Here is a 12,100-nt window from a genome sequence, read left to right as displayed (position 1 = left end):
TATAGATGACCTGGAGCCAGTGGGTTTGGCAACGAATATGTAGCGAGGACCAGCCAACGAGAGCATACAGGTCACAGTGGTGGGTAGTATATGGGGCTTTGGTGACAAAACGGATGGCACTGTGATAGACTACATCCAATTTGCTGAGTAGAGTGTTGGAGGCTATTTTGTAAATGACATCGCCGAAGTCAAGGATCGGTAGGATGGTCAGTTTTACGAGGGTATGTTTGGCAGCATGAGTGAAGGAAGCTTTGTTGCGAAATAGGAAGCCGATTCTAGATTTAACTTTGGATGGTAGATGCTTAATATGAGTCTGGAAGGAGAGTTTACAGTCTAACCAGACACCTAGGTATTTATAGTTGTCCACATATTCTAAGTCAGAACCGTCCAGAGCAGTGATGCTAGTCGGGTGGGCGGGTGAGGGCAGTGATCGGTTGAAGAGCATGCATTTAGTTTTACTAGCATTTAAGAGCAGTTGAAGGCCACGGAAGGAGTGTTGTATGGCGTTGAAGCTCGTTTGGAGGTTTGTTAACACAGTGTCCAAAGAAGGGCCAGATGTATACAGAATGGTGTCGTCTGCATAGAGGTGGATCAAAGAATCACCCACAGCAAGAGCAACATCATTGATAAATACAGAGAAATGAGTCGGCCCGAGAATTGAACCCTGTGCCACCCCCATAGAGACTGACAGAGGTCTGGACAACAGGCCCTCCAATTTGACACACTGAACTCTAGCTGAGAAGTAGTTAGTGAACCAGGTGAGACAGTCATTAGAGAAACCAAGGCTGTTGAGTCTGCCGATAAGAATACGGTGATTGACAGAGTCGAAAGCCTTGGCCAGGTTGATGAAGACGGCTGTACAGTACTGTCTTTTATCGATGGTGGTTATGATATCGTTTAGCACCTTGAGCGTGGCTGAGGTGCACCCATGACCAGCTCGGAAACCAGATTGCATAGCGGAGAAGGTACGTGGGATTCGAAGTGGTCGGTGATCTGTTTGTTCACTTGGCTTTCGAAGACTTTAGGAAGGCAAGGCAGGATGGATATAGGTCTGTAACAGTTTTGGTCTAGAGTGCCACCCCTTTGAAGAAGGGGATGACTGTGGCCGCTTTCCAATCTTTAGGAATCTCAGACGATACAAAAGAGAGGTTGAACAGACTAGTAATAGGGGTTGCAACAATGGCAGCGAATAGTTTTAGAAAGAGAGGGTCCAGATTGTCTTGCCCAGCTGATTTGTAGGGATCCAGATTTTGCAGCTATTTCAGAACATCAGCTGTCTGGATTTGGGTGAAGGACAAGTGGAGGGAGGGGGGGGGCTTTGGCCAGTTTCTGCGGGGGGTGCAGAACTGTTGGCCGGGGTTGGGTAGCCAGGTGGAAAGCATGGCCAGCCGTAGAGAAATGCTTATTGAAGTTCTCGATTATCGTGGATTCATCAGTGGTGACAGTGTTTCCTAGAGAGGAGGTACTCTTATTCTCCATGGAGTTTACAATGTCCCAAAACCTTTTGGAATTAGTGCTGCAGGATACAAATTTCTGTTTGAAAAAGCTAGCCTTTGCTTTCCTAACTGACTGTGTGCATTGGTTCCTGACTTCCCTGAAAAGTTGCATATCGCGGGGACTATTCGATGCTAGTGCAGTACGCCACAGGATGTGTTTGTGCTCGAGAAGGCCAGTCAAGTCTGGAGTGAACCAAGGGATATATCTGTTCTTAGTTCTACATTTTTTTTAAGGGGCATGCTTTTTAAGATGTCATCCTCTACTGACGGAATGAGTTCAATATCCTTCCAGGATACCCAGCTCAGGTTGATTAGAAAGGCATGCTCACAGAAGTGTTTTAGGGAGCGCTTGACAGTGATGAGGGGTTGTCGTTTGACCGCGGACCCATAACGGACGCAGGCAATGAGGCAGTGATTGCTGAGATCCTGGTTGAAAACAGCAGTGTATTTAGAGGGCAAGTTGGTCAGGATGATATCCATGAGGGCGCCCATGTTTACGGATTTGGGGTTGTACCTGGTAGGTTCATTGATAATTTGTGTGACATTGAGGGCATCTAGCTTAGATTGTAGGATGGCCGGGGGTGTTAAGCATATCCCAATTTAGGACACCTAGCAGTACGAATGCTGATGATAGATGGGGGGCAATCCATTCACATATGGTGTCCAAGGCACAGCTGGGAGCTGAGGGGGTTCTATAACAAGCAGCAACAGTGAGGGATTTATTTCTGGAGAGAAGGATTTTTAAAAGTAGATGTTTGAACTGTTTGGACATAGACCTGGATAGTATGACAGAACTCTGCAGGCTATCTCTACAGTAGATTGCAGTTCCGCCCCGTTTAGTCATTCTGTCTTTTTTGTGTGTTTTATTTTTAAATTTTACCTCCTTTTTTCCCCCAATTTCGTAGTATCCAATTATTAGTAGTTACTATCTTGTCTCATCGCTACAACTCCCGTACGGGCTCGGGAGAGACGAAGGTCAAAAGTCATGCGTCCTCCGAAACACAACCCAACCAAGCCGCACTGCTTCTTAACACAGCGCACATCCAACCCGGAAGCCAGCCGCACCAATGTGTCGGAGGAAACACCATGAACCTGGCGACCTTGGTTAGTGTGCACTGTGCCCGGCCCACCACAGGAGTCGCTGGTGCGCGATGAGACAAGGATATTCTTACCGGCCAAACGGAGCTAGGGTTAGTAGTACTGATAGTCTGTTAGTCTGACTAATAGTCTGTAGATAATCTGTAGAGCATCTGCAGATGGACTATACCAAAAAAAGAATTATCCCAAAAAAGTGTTCCCGAAGGTTGTCAAATGGCTCGATTCGATCCGTATAGCGGAAATTCAGAGCTGATTTAATTTAAAGGCAATGTTTCAGCATTAGTGGAGACTGCATTCAGTGAAAAGGCTGCATTTACATTTCCTTTACATTTCAATAGCGCTGAAGTTCGGTGATATAGATTTAATCGAGCCCTAAAGCTTGAAGGCGGCAGGTATCCTGGTGGTTAGAGCCTTGGGCCAGTAACCGTAAAGGTTGCTGGATCGAATCCCTGAGCTGACAAGGTAAAAATCTGTCATTCTGCCCCTGAACAAGGCCATTAATCCACTGTTCCCCGGTAGGCCGTCATTGTAAATAAGATTTTTTCTTAACGGACTTGCCTAGTTAAATGAAGGTTAAAGATAAATAAAGCCGTTCAATCACAGTTCTCAGGAAAAAGTACACTGCTGATTATATCAGTTAAAATAAGCCTAATTTTGATAAAAAGGTAATACCCTCAGTAAGGAATAATGGAAATTAAAGGAGATCTTTTAGTATAGTGATAACTCTGATTGGGAGAACAGCTGGTCCAATCATATTTATTGAGATTAAAACATTTTCAGACAAGAATGTATCACACATACAATGAAAATGTTTAACTGCTGTGTCAATGTAGCAGTTGTTTAAAATTGTCACGGCCGTCGTCGGAATGAGACCAAGGTGCAAGGTGGTGAGCGTACATTTTATTTTATTTGTTATGTCGCCAACAAAACAAGAAATAACAAAAACGACCGTGAAGTTTACAAGGGCTATAGTGCCCCTAACAATGATAACTTCCCACAATGACCAAAGGGAAAAAGGCTGCCTAAGTATGATTCCCAATCAGAGACAACGATAGACAGCTGTCCCTGATTGAGAACCATACCCGACCAAAACATAGAAATACAAAAACATAGAAAACAGAACATAGAATGCCCACCCATATCACACCCTGACTGTCAGCGATTGGGTGCAGAGTGAAAACGGAGTCAGGCGCAGGACACAGGTATGGAGTAATCCAACTGAGTTTACTCAAAGAATAAAGCAAAATTCCAAAAATGGAACATACAACAAAACTAACACAAACACAACCACTAACGACATAAACAATCACAGACAGAACAGAAATGTATGTCCGATGGTTAAATAGGGAATGTAATGAGGGAATGTAAAACAGGTGTGTATGTAATCAGACAAAACCAAATGAAACAGAAAAATGGATCGGTAGTGACTAGAAAGCCGGTGACGTCGACCGCCGAACACCACCCGAACAAGGAGAAGGGCCGACTTCAGCGGAAGTCGTGACACTGACCAAAACAAATAGAGACATAAAAAGGCTCTCTAAGTTCAGGGCGTGACAGTACCCAACCCCCCCAAAGGTGTGGACTCTGGCCACAAAACCTGAACCTATAGGGGAGGTTCTGGGTGGGCATCTATCCCTGGTGGCGGTCCTGGTGCGGGACATAGACCCCGCTCCACCTCTAGCTCACCCCACTTTGGTGGCACCTCTGGTGTGGGGACCCTCGCCGCCGGCCCCGGACTGGGGACCCTGGCTACGGGCCACGGACTGGGGACCCTCGCTGCAGGCCCCGGACTGGGTACCATCACTGGCGGCTCCGGACAGGAGACCGTTGCTTGAGGCTCCGGACTGGAGGCCGTCGCTGGAGGCTCTGGACAGGAAGCCGTCGCTGGAGGCTCCGGACTGGAAGCCGTTGTTGGAGGCTTCGTGCCATGACTCCTCGCTGGAGGCTTTGTGCCATGGATCATCGCTGGAGGCTTCTTGCCATGGATCATCACTGGAGGCTTTGTGCCATGGATCATCACTGGAGGCTTCTTGCCATGGATCCTCACTGGAGGCTTCTTGCCATGGATCATCACTGGAGGCTTCGTGCCATGGATCATCACTGGAGGCTTATTGCCATGGATCCTCACTGGAGGCTTCGTACCATGGATCATCACTGGAGGCTTCTTGCCATGGATCATCACTGGAGGCTTTGTGCCATGGATCATCACTGGAGGCTTTGTGCCATGGATCATCACTGGAGGCTTCTTGCCATGGATCATCACTGGAGTGGGGCAGCTCACCAGGCTGGGGAGACATACTGGAGGCTTGGTTCTTGGCGGAGGCACCGGATACAGTGGGCCATGGAGACGCACAGGAGGTCTCGAGCGTAGAGCCTGCACAACCCGTCCTGGCTGGATGGTTATCTTCGGCCTGCAAACGCGGGGATCTGGCACCGGAAACACAGTGTGCAGAGCCGGCGCAGGATATCCTGGGCCGAAGAGACGCACTGGAGACCAGGCCCGCTGAGCGGGCACCATCCTTCCTAGCTGGATGCTCACCCCCGGCAGATGCGGGGAGCTGGGATGTAGCGCACCGGGCTGTGAACGCGCACTGGAGACACCGTGTGCTCCATCGCATAACATGGTGCCTGACCAGTACCATGCTTCTCCCCACGGTAAGCACGGGGAGTTGGCTCAGGTCTATAACCCAACTCTGCCAATCTCCCCGTGTGCCCCCGTGTGCCTCTCGTACCTGCTACGTTGTCGATCCTCCCTTGCTACTTCCGCCTGTTTCCATGGCAGAGTCTTGTCCCCTGCCATAACCTGCTCCCATGTCCAAGATGTCATCCACTCTCTCTTCTCCCGGGCCCAGGATCCATGCTCCTCCTGGCCACGCTGCTTGGTCCCTTGGTGGTGGGAAGTTCTGTCACGGCCGTCGTCGGAATGAGACCAAGGTGCAGCGTGGTGAGCGTACATTTAATTATATTTGTTAAAATGTCGCTAAAAAAACAGGAAATAACAAAAACGACCGTGAAGCTTACAAGGGCTATAGTGCCCCTAACAAAGATAACTCCCAACAATGATCAAAGGGAAAACGGCTGCCTAAGTATGATTCCCAATCAGAGACAACGACAGACAGCTGTCCCTGATTGAGAACCATACCCAGCCAAAACAAAGAAATACAAAAACATAGAAAACAGAACATAGAATGCCCACCCAAATCACACCCTGACCAAACCAAATAGAGACAAAAAAAGGCTCTCTAAGGTCAGGGCGTGACAAATATACAGTCTACTGATGTGTCAATGTAGCAGTTGTTTAATATACAATCTACTGATGTGTCAATGTAGCATTTGTTTAATATACAATCTACTGCATGTAATGCAAACTTGTTTAATAAAATCTACTGTGTCAAACAATAACACTGTGTCAAACATCTACTGCTGTGTCAAGTTTAATATACAATCTACTGCTGTGTCAATGTAGCAGTTGTTTAATATACAATCTACTTTTCAGTAGTTGTCAATGTAGCATTTGTTTAATATACAATCTACTGCTGTGTCAAAATGATAAGCAGTTGTTTAATATACAATCTACTGCTGTGTCAATGTAGCAGTTGTTTAATATACAATCTACTGCTGTGTCAATGTAGCAGTTTTTAATAACAATCTACCATGTCCAGCTATCAATGTAGCAGTTGTTTACAATATACAATCTACTGCTGTGTCAATGTAGCAGTTGTTTAATATACAATCTACTGCTGTGTCAAACAAGCATTTTTAATGTACAAACTACTGCTGTGGTAGTGTACATTTTGTAGCAGTTGTTTAATATACAATCTACTGCTGTGTCAAAAGTTGTTTGTAGCAGTTGTTTAATATACAATCTACTGCTGTGTCAATAGCATTTGTTTAATATACAATCTACTGCTGTGTCAATGTAGCAGTTGTTTAATATACAATCTACTGCTGTGTCAATGTAGCAGTTGTTTAATACTGCTGTGTCAATGTAGCAGTTGTTTAATATACAATCTACTGCTGTGTCAATGTAGCAGTTGTTTAATATACAATCTACTGCTGTGTCAATGTAGCAGTTGTTGGAATGAACTGCTGTGTCAATGTAGCAGTTGTTTAATATACAATCTACTGCTGTGTCAATGTAGCAGTTGTTTAATATACAATCTACTGCTGTGTCAATGTAGCAGTTGTTTAATATACAATCTACTGCTGTGTCAATGTAGCAGTTGTTTAATATACAATCTACTGCTGTGTCAATGTAGCAGTTGTTTAATATAGATAACATGTAGCTACTGCTGTGTCAATGTAGCAGTTGTTTAATATACAATCTACTGCTGTGTCAATGTAGCAGTTGTTTAATATACAATCTACTGCTGTGTCAATGTAGCAGTTGTTTAATATACAATCTACTGCTGTGTCAATGTAGCAGTTGTTTAATATACAATCTACTGCTGTGTCAATGTAGCAGTTGTGGCAGACAGTGCAGCAGCAAGCATGTAATGCAAACTCTTCTTCCTAAAATGGAGTGTCAAACAATAACACACTAAAACATACAGAACCATACCCATACAGCTGTCTATCCTTGTTTTATTGCTTCTTTAATCAGAACAACACTTTTCAGTAGTTCTAACATAGTTGCAAAAGAGTTTTCTAATGATCAATTAGCCTTTCAAAATGATAAACTTGGTTTAGCTAACACAACGTGCCATTGGAACACAGGAGTGATGGTTGCTGATAATGGGCCTCTGTACGCCTATGTAGATATTCCATTAAAAAAATCTGCCATTTCCATCTATAATAGTTATTTACAACATTAACAATATCTACACTATGTTTCTGATCAACTTGATGTTATTTTATGGACAAAAATGTGCTTTCTTTCAAAAACAAGGACATTTCTAAGTGTCCCCAAACTTCTGAACGGTAGTGTACATTTTTCACGTTGCACAAGAAACATACATAATACAAAAGTTGTCTGAATCAGGGATGTATCAACCCCTCACCACTGTCCCCAGAACATTTGTAGCAGATGAAGTTGAGCCTCTGGTTCTCCTCCAGACTAACCCATTGCTGCCTCCCGGTGGTCTCTACAGCCCCTGCAATCCCACAGTCCTGCTGGCTGTCTGAGCCGTGCCCGGGGGCCCAGTTCTGGTAGCAGCCTGCATCAGACCTGATCCAGAACCAGAAGTGGAATGAACAGGTGAAGCGCAGGCCCACCCAGGCGTGGGATGAGGTGGCGTTGGCAGCCCTCTCTGCCACCCAGTACTGAAGCAGCTCTGTAGTGATCGAGACCAGGTCAACGTGATGCTCTCTGCAGTAGCTCAGGGCCTCGTTCCACGTCATGTTCTCATGGATCAATATCAGGTTGTCTGAGAGAAATAAAGATATTAAAGATAGATAACATGTAGCCCATTCAACAACATGTAGATTTGTTTGCATTTATACCTCTGCTCTGGAATATAACATCTTTGAAACAACATAAAACCACAGCCAAACAAAAAAGAGACTATTAGGCTTTCAACATGTCAATAATTGTGATATAATGATGAAAGTTACCTGGACTTAAACCTTGACTGTTTTCATTTGGCATAACAGTGGAGAGACTGACAGGCTCTGTAGTACTGTATGGAGCAGTCTCAGCCAAAGTGGTTATATGTAGGGCAGAAGTATGTTCAGTAGTCACTTGTGTAATGCTGTGTTGCATTTCTGTGTCTGCAGTCTCAGTTGTTGATTGATGTTTTACATTCTCAGTAGTAAGGTGTTTAGTAGTCGCCTCTTCAGTTGAAACACGCACTGTGGTATTGAATGTACTTGGTACAGACGTTGACGGACTGTCTTGAACAGGTACAGTCGTCACTGGGTCAGAGGTTAGGTGTTCAGTAGAAACACGCACTGTGGTATTGAATGTACTCGGTAAAGACGTTGACAGACTGTCTTGAACAGGTACAGTAGTCACTGGGTCAGAGGTTAGGTGTCCAGTTGAAACATGCACTGTGGTATTGAATGTACTTGGTACAGGCGTTGAGGTCCTGTCTTGAACAGGTACAGTAGTCACTGGGTCAGAGGTTAGGTGTCCAGTTGAAACATGCACTGTGGTATTGAATGTACTTGGTACAGGCGTTGAGGTCCTGTCTTGAACAGGTACAGTAGTCAGTGGGTCAGAGGTTAGGTGTCCAGTTGAAACATGCACTGTGGTATTGAATGTACTTGGTACAGGCGTTGAGGTCCTGTCTTGAACAGGTACAGTAGTCAGTGGGTCAGAGGTTAGGTGTCCAGTTGAAACATGCACTGTGGTATTGAATGTACTTGGTACAGGCGTTGAGGTCCTGTCTTGAACAGGTACAGTAGTCAGTGGGTCAGAGGTTAGGTGTTCAGTTGAAACATGCACTGTGGTATTGAATGTACTTGGTACAGGCGTTGAGGTCCTGTTTTGAACAGGTACAGTAGTCACTGGGTCAGAGGTTAGGTGTCCAGTAGAAACATGCACTGTGGTATTGAATGTACTTGGTACAGGCATTGAGGTCCTGTCTTGAACAGGTACAGTAGTCACTGGGTCAGAGGTTAGGTGTTCAGTTGAAACATGCACTGTGGTATTGAATGTACTTGGTAAAGACGTTGAGGAAATGTTTTGGACATTAGCATTAGAAGCTCTTGTAGGTGAGAAATCAGTAGTTAACATTTCAGTTGAAGCATGTTCTGTGGTAGTTGGTACAGACGATGAGATAACGCTTTGAAAAGGTACAGTAGGTGCACTTTCTGTATTTAGGTGTTCAGTAGTTAACTGTTCAGTTGAAACTTGGTCTGTTCTATTGAATGTAGTTGGTAGAGACGTTGAGGGACTGTTTTGAACAGGTACAGTAGTCACTGGGTCAGAGGTTAGGCGTTCAGTAGAAACACGCACTGTGGTATTGAACGTAGCTGGTTTTGGAACAGGTACAGTAGTCAGTGGGTCAGAGGTTAGGCGTTCAGTAGAAACACGCACTGTGGTATTGAACGTAGCTGGTTTTTGAACAGGTACAGTAGTCAGTGGGTCAGAGGTTAGGTGTTCAGGAGAAACATGCACTGTGGTATTGAACATAGTTGGTACTGGTGTTGAGGGAGTGTTTCCAACAGGTACAGTTGTTTCAGGTAAGTAAGCAGTAGTGGCTTGGTTAGCGGTTGAGCGTTCAGGAGTTGCCTCTTCAGTAGAAACACGCACTGTGGTATTGAATGTACTTGGTACAGGCGTTGAGGTCGTGTTTTGAACAGGTACAGTAGTCAGTGGGTCAGAGGTTAGGTGTTCAGTAGAAACACGCACTGTGGTATTGGATGTAGTTGGTACAGGCGTTGAGGTCGTGTTTTGAACAGGTACAGTAGTCAGTGGGTCAGAGGTTAGGAGTCTGGTAGACAGCTGTCCAGTGGAAACCCGCACTGTGGTATTGGATGTAGTTGTTACAGGTGTTGAGGTCGTGTTTTGAACAGGTACAGTAGTCAGTGGGTCAGAGGTTAGGAGTCTGGTAGACAGCTGTCCAGTGGAAACCCGCACTGTGGTATTGAATGTAGTTTGTTTTTGAACAGGTACAGTAGTCAGTGGGTCAGAGGTTAGGTGTTCAGTAGTTAACTGTTCAGTTGAAATATGTTCTGTTGTGTTGAATGTGGTTGGTACTGGTGTTGAGGGACTGTTTTGGACGTTTGAAGCAGAAGCACTTGTAGATAAGTAACCAGTAGTTGCTTCCTCTCTAGTTGAGTATCCAGTAGTTAACATTTCAGTTGAAGCATGTTCTGTGGTAGTTGGTGCAGACGATGAGATAATGCTTTGAACAGGTAAAGTAGTCAGTGGGTCAGAGGTTAGGAGTCTGGTAGACAGCTGTCCAGTAGAAACACGCACTGTGGTATTGGATGTAGTTGGTACAGGCGTTGAGGTCGTGTTTTGAACAGGTACAGTAGTCAGTGGATCAGAAGTTAGGTGTCTGGTAGACAGCTGTCCAGTAGAAACACGCACTGTGGTATTGGATGTAGTTGGTACAGGTGTTGAGGTCGTGTTTTGAACAGGTATAGTAGTCAGTGGGTCAGAGGTTAGGAGTCTGGTAGACAGCTGTCCAGTAGAAACATGCACTGTGGTATTGGATGTAGTTGGTTTTTGAACAGGTACAGTAGTCAGTGGGTCAGAGGTTAGGTGTTCAGTAGAAACACGCACTGTGGTATTGAACGTAGCTGGTTTTTGAACAGGTACAGTAGTCACTGGGTCAGAGGTTAGGTGTTCAGTAGAAATATGCACTGTGGTATTGGATGTAGTTGGTACAGGTGTTGAGGTCGTGTTTTGAACAGGTACAGTAGTCAGTGGGTCAGAGGTTAGGAGTCTGGTAGACAGCTGTCCAGTAGAAACACGCACTATGGTATTGGATGTAGTTGGTATTTGAACAGGTACAGTAGTCAGTGGGTCAGAGGTTAGGAGTCTGGTAGACAGCTGTCCAGTAGAAACACGCACTGTGGTATTGAAAGTAGCGCTTGTAGGTATGTAACCAGTAGTTGCTTGCTCTCTAGTTAATGTAGTTGGTACAGGCATTGAGATATTGCTTTGAACAGGTACAGGAGTTGCTGGGTCAGAGGTTAGGTGTTCATTAGCTAACTGTTCAGTTGAAACATGTTCTGTGGAAATCAATGAAACTGGTACAGGCATAGAGATATTGCTTTGAACAGGTACAATAGTCGCTTGGTCAGACGTTAGGCGTTCAGTAGTCAACTGTTTAGTAACATTTACTGTGGTATTGAATGTAGTTGGTTTTTTAACAGGTACAGTAGTCAGTGGGTCAGAGGTTAGGTGTTCAGTTGAAGCATGTTCTGTGGTGTTGAATGTAGTTTGTACTGGTGTTGAGGGGGTGTTTTGAACAGGTACAGTAGTCAGTGGGTCAGAGGTTAGGTGTTCAGTCGTTAACTGTTCAGTTGAAGCATGTTCTGTGGTATTGCATGTATTTGGTACTGGTGTTGAGGGACTGTTTTTGACAGGGACAGTAGAAGCACTTGCAGATAAGTAACCAGTAGTCACTTTCTCTCTAGTTGAGTATCTAGTAGCTAACATTTCAGTTGAAGCATGTTCTATGGTATTGGATGTAGTTGGTTTTTGAACAGGTACAGTAGTCAGTGGGTCAGAGGTTAGGTGTTCAGTAGTTAACTGTTCAGTTGAAATATGTTCTGTTGTGTTGAATGTGGTTGGTACTGGTGTTGAGGGACTGTTTTGGACGTTTGAAGCAGAAGCACTTGTAGATAAGTAACCAGTAGTTGCTTCCTCTCTAGTTGAGTATCCAGTAGTTAACATTTCAGTTGAAGCATGTTCTGTGGTAGTTGGTGCAGACGATGAGATAATGCTTTGAACAGGTAAAGTAGTCAGTGGGTCAGAGGTTAGGAGTCTGGTAGACAGCTGTCCAGTAGAAACACGAACTGTGGTATTGAACATAGCTGGTTTTTGAACAGGTACAGTAGTCAGTGGGTCAGAGGTTAGGTGTTCAGTAGAAACCTGCACTGTGGTATTG

At 44.9% G+C, this 12,100-nt stretch overlaps 1 protein-coding gene across 1 annotated transcript; it reads right to left on the bottom strand.

The window, feature by feature from the left end:
* Positions 1 to 7,023: 7,023 nt before the first annotated feature.
* On the bottom strand, positions 7,024 to 12,100 carry LOC115121872 (mucin-2-like). The gene is made up of 2 exons (XM_029651005.2): positions 8,148 to 12,100; positions 7,024 to 7,960 (listed from the first exon to the last, which is right to left on the bottom strand). Exons 1-2 carry the CDS (start codon positions 12,022 to 12,024, stop codon positions 7,572 to 7,574), a joined length of 4,266 nt encoding a protein of 1,421 aa, XP_029506865.2. The 5' UTR covers positions 12,025 to 12,100; the 3' UTR covers positions 7,024 to 7,571.

This window comes from Oncorhynchus nerka, linkage group LG14 (assembly GCF_034236695.1).
Source record: "Oncorhynchus nerka isolate Pitt River linkage group LG14, Oner_Uvic_2.0, whole genome shotgun sequence".
Taxonomy (NCBI): domain Eukaryota; kingdom Metazoa; phylum Chordata; class Actinopteri; order Salmoniformes; family Salmonidae; genus Oncorhynchus; species Oncorhynchus nerka.
This window is presented reverse-complemented; position numbering and strand designations above follow the sequence as displayed.

Coding starts and splice junctions, on each gene's coding strand:
- LOC115121872 (XM_029651005.2), bottom strand. CDS start 12,024: ATGTTCAATACCACAGTTCGTGTTTCTACTGGACAGCTGTCTACCAGA. Junction 7,961..8,147: donor CAGTCAAGGTTTAAGTCCAG/GTAACTTTCATC, acceptor TATTTCTCTCAG/ACAACCTGATATTGATCCAT.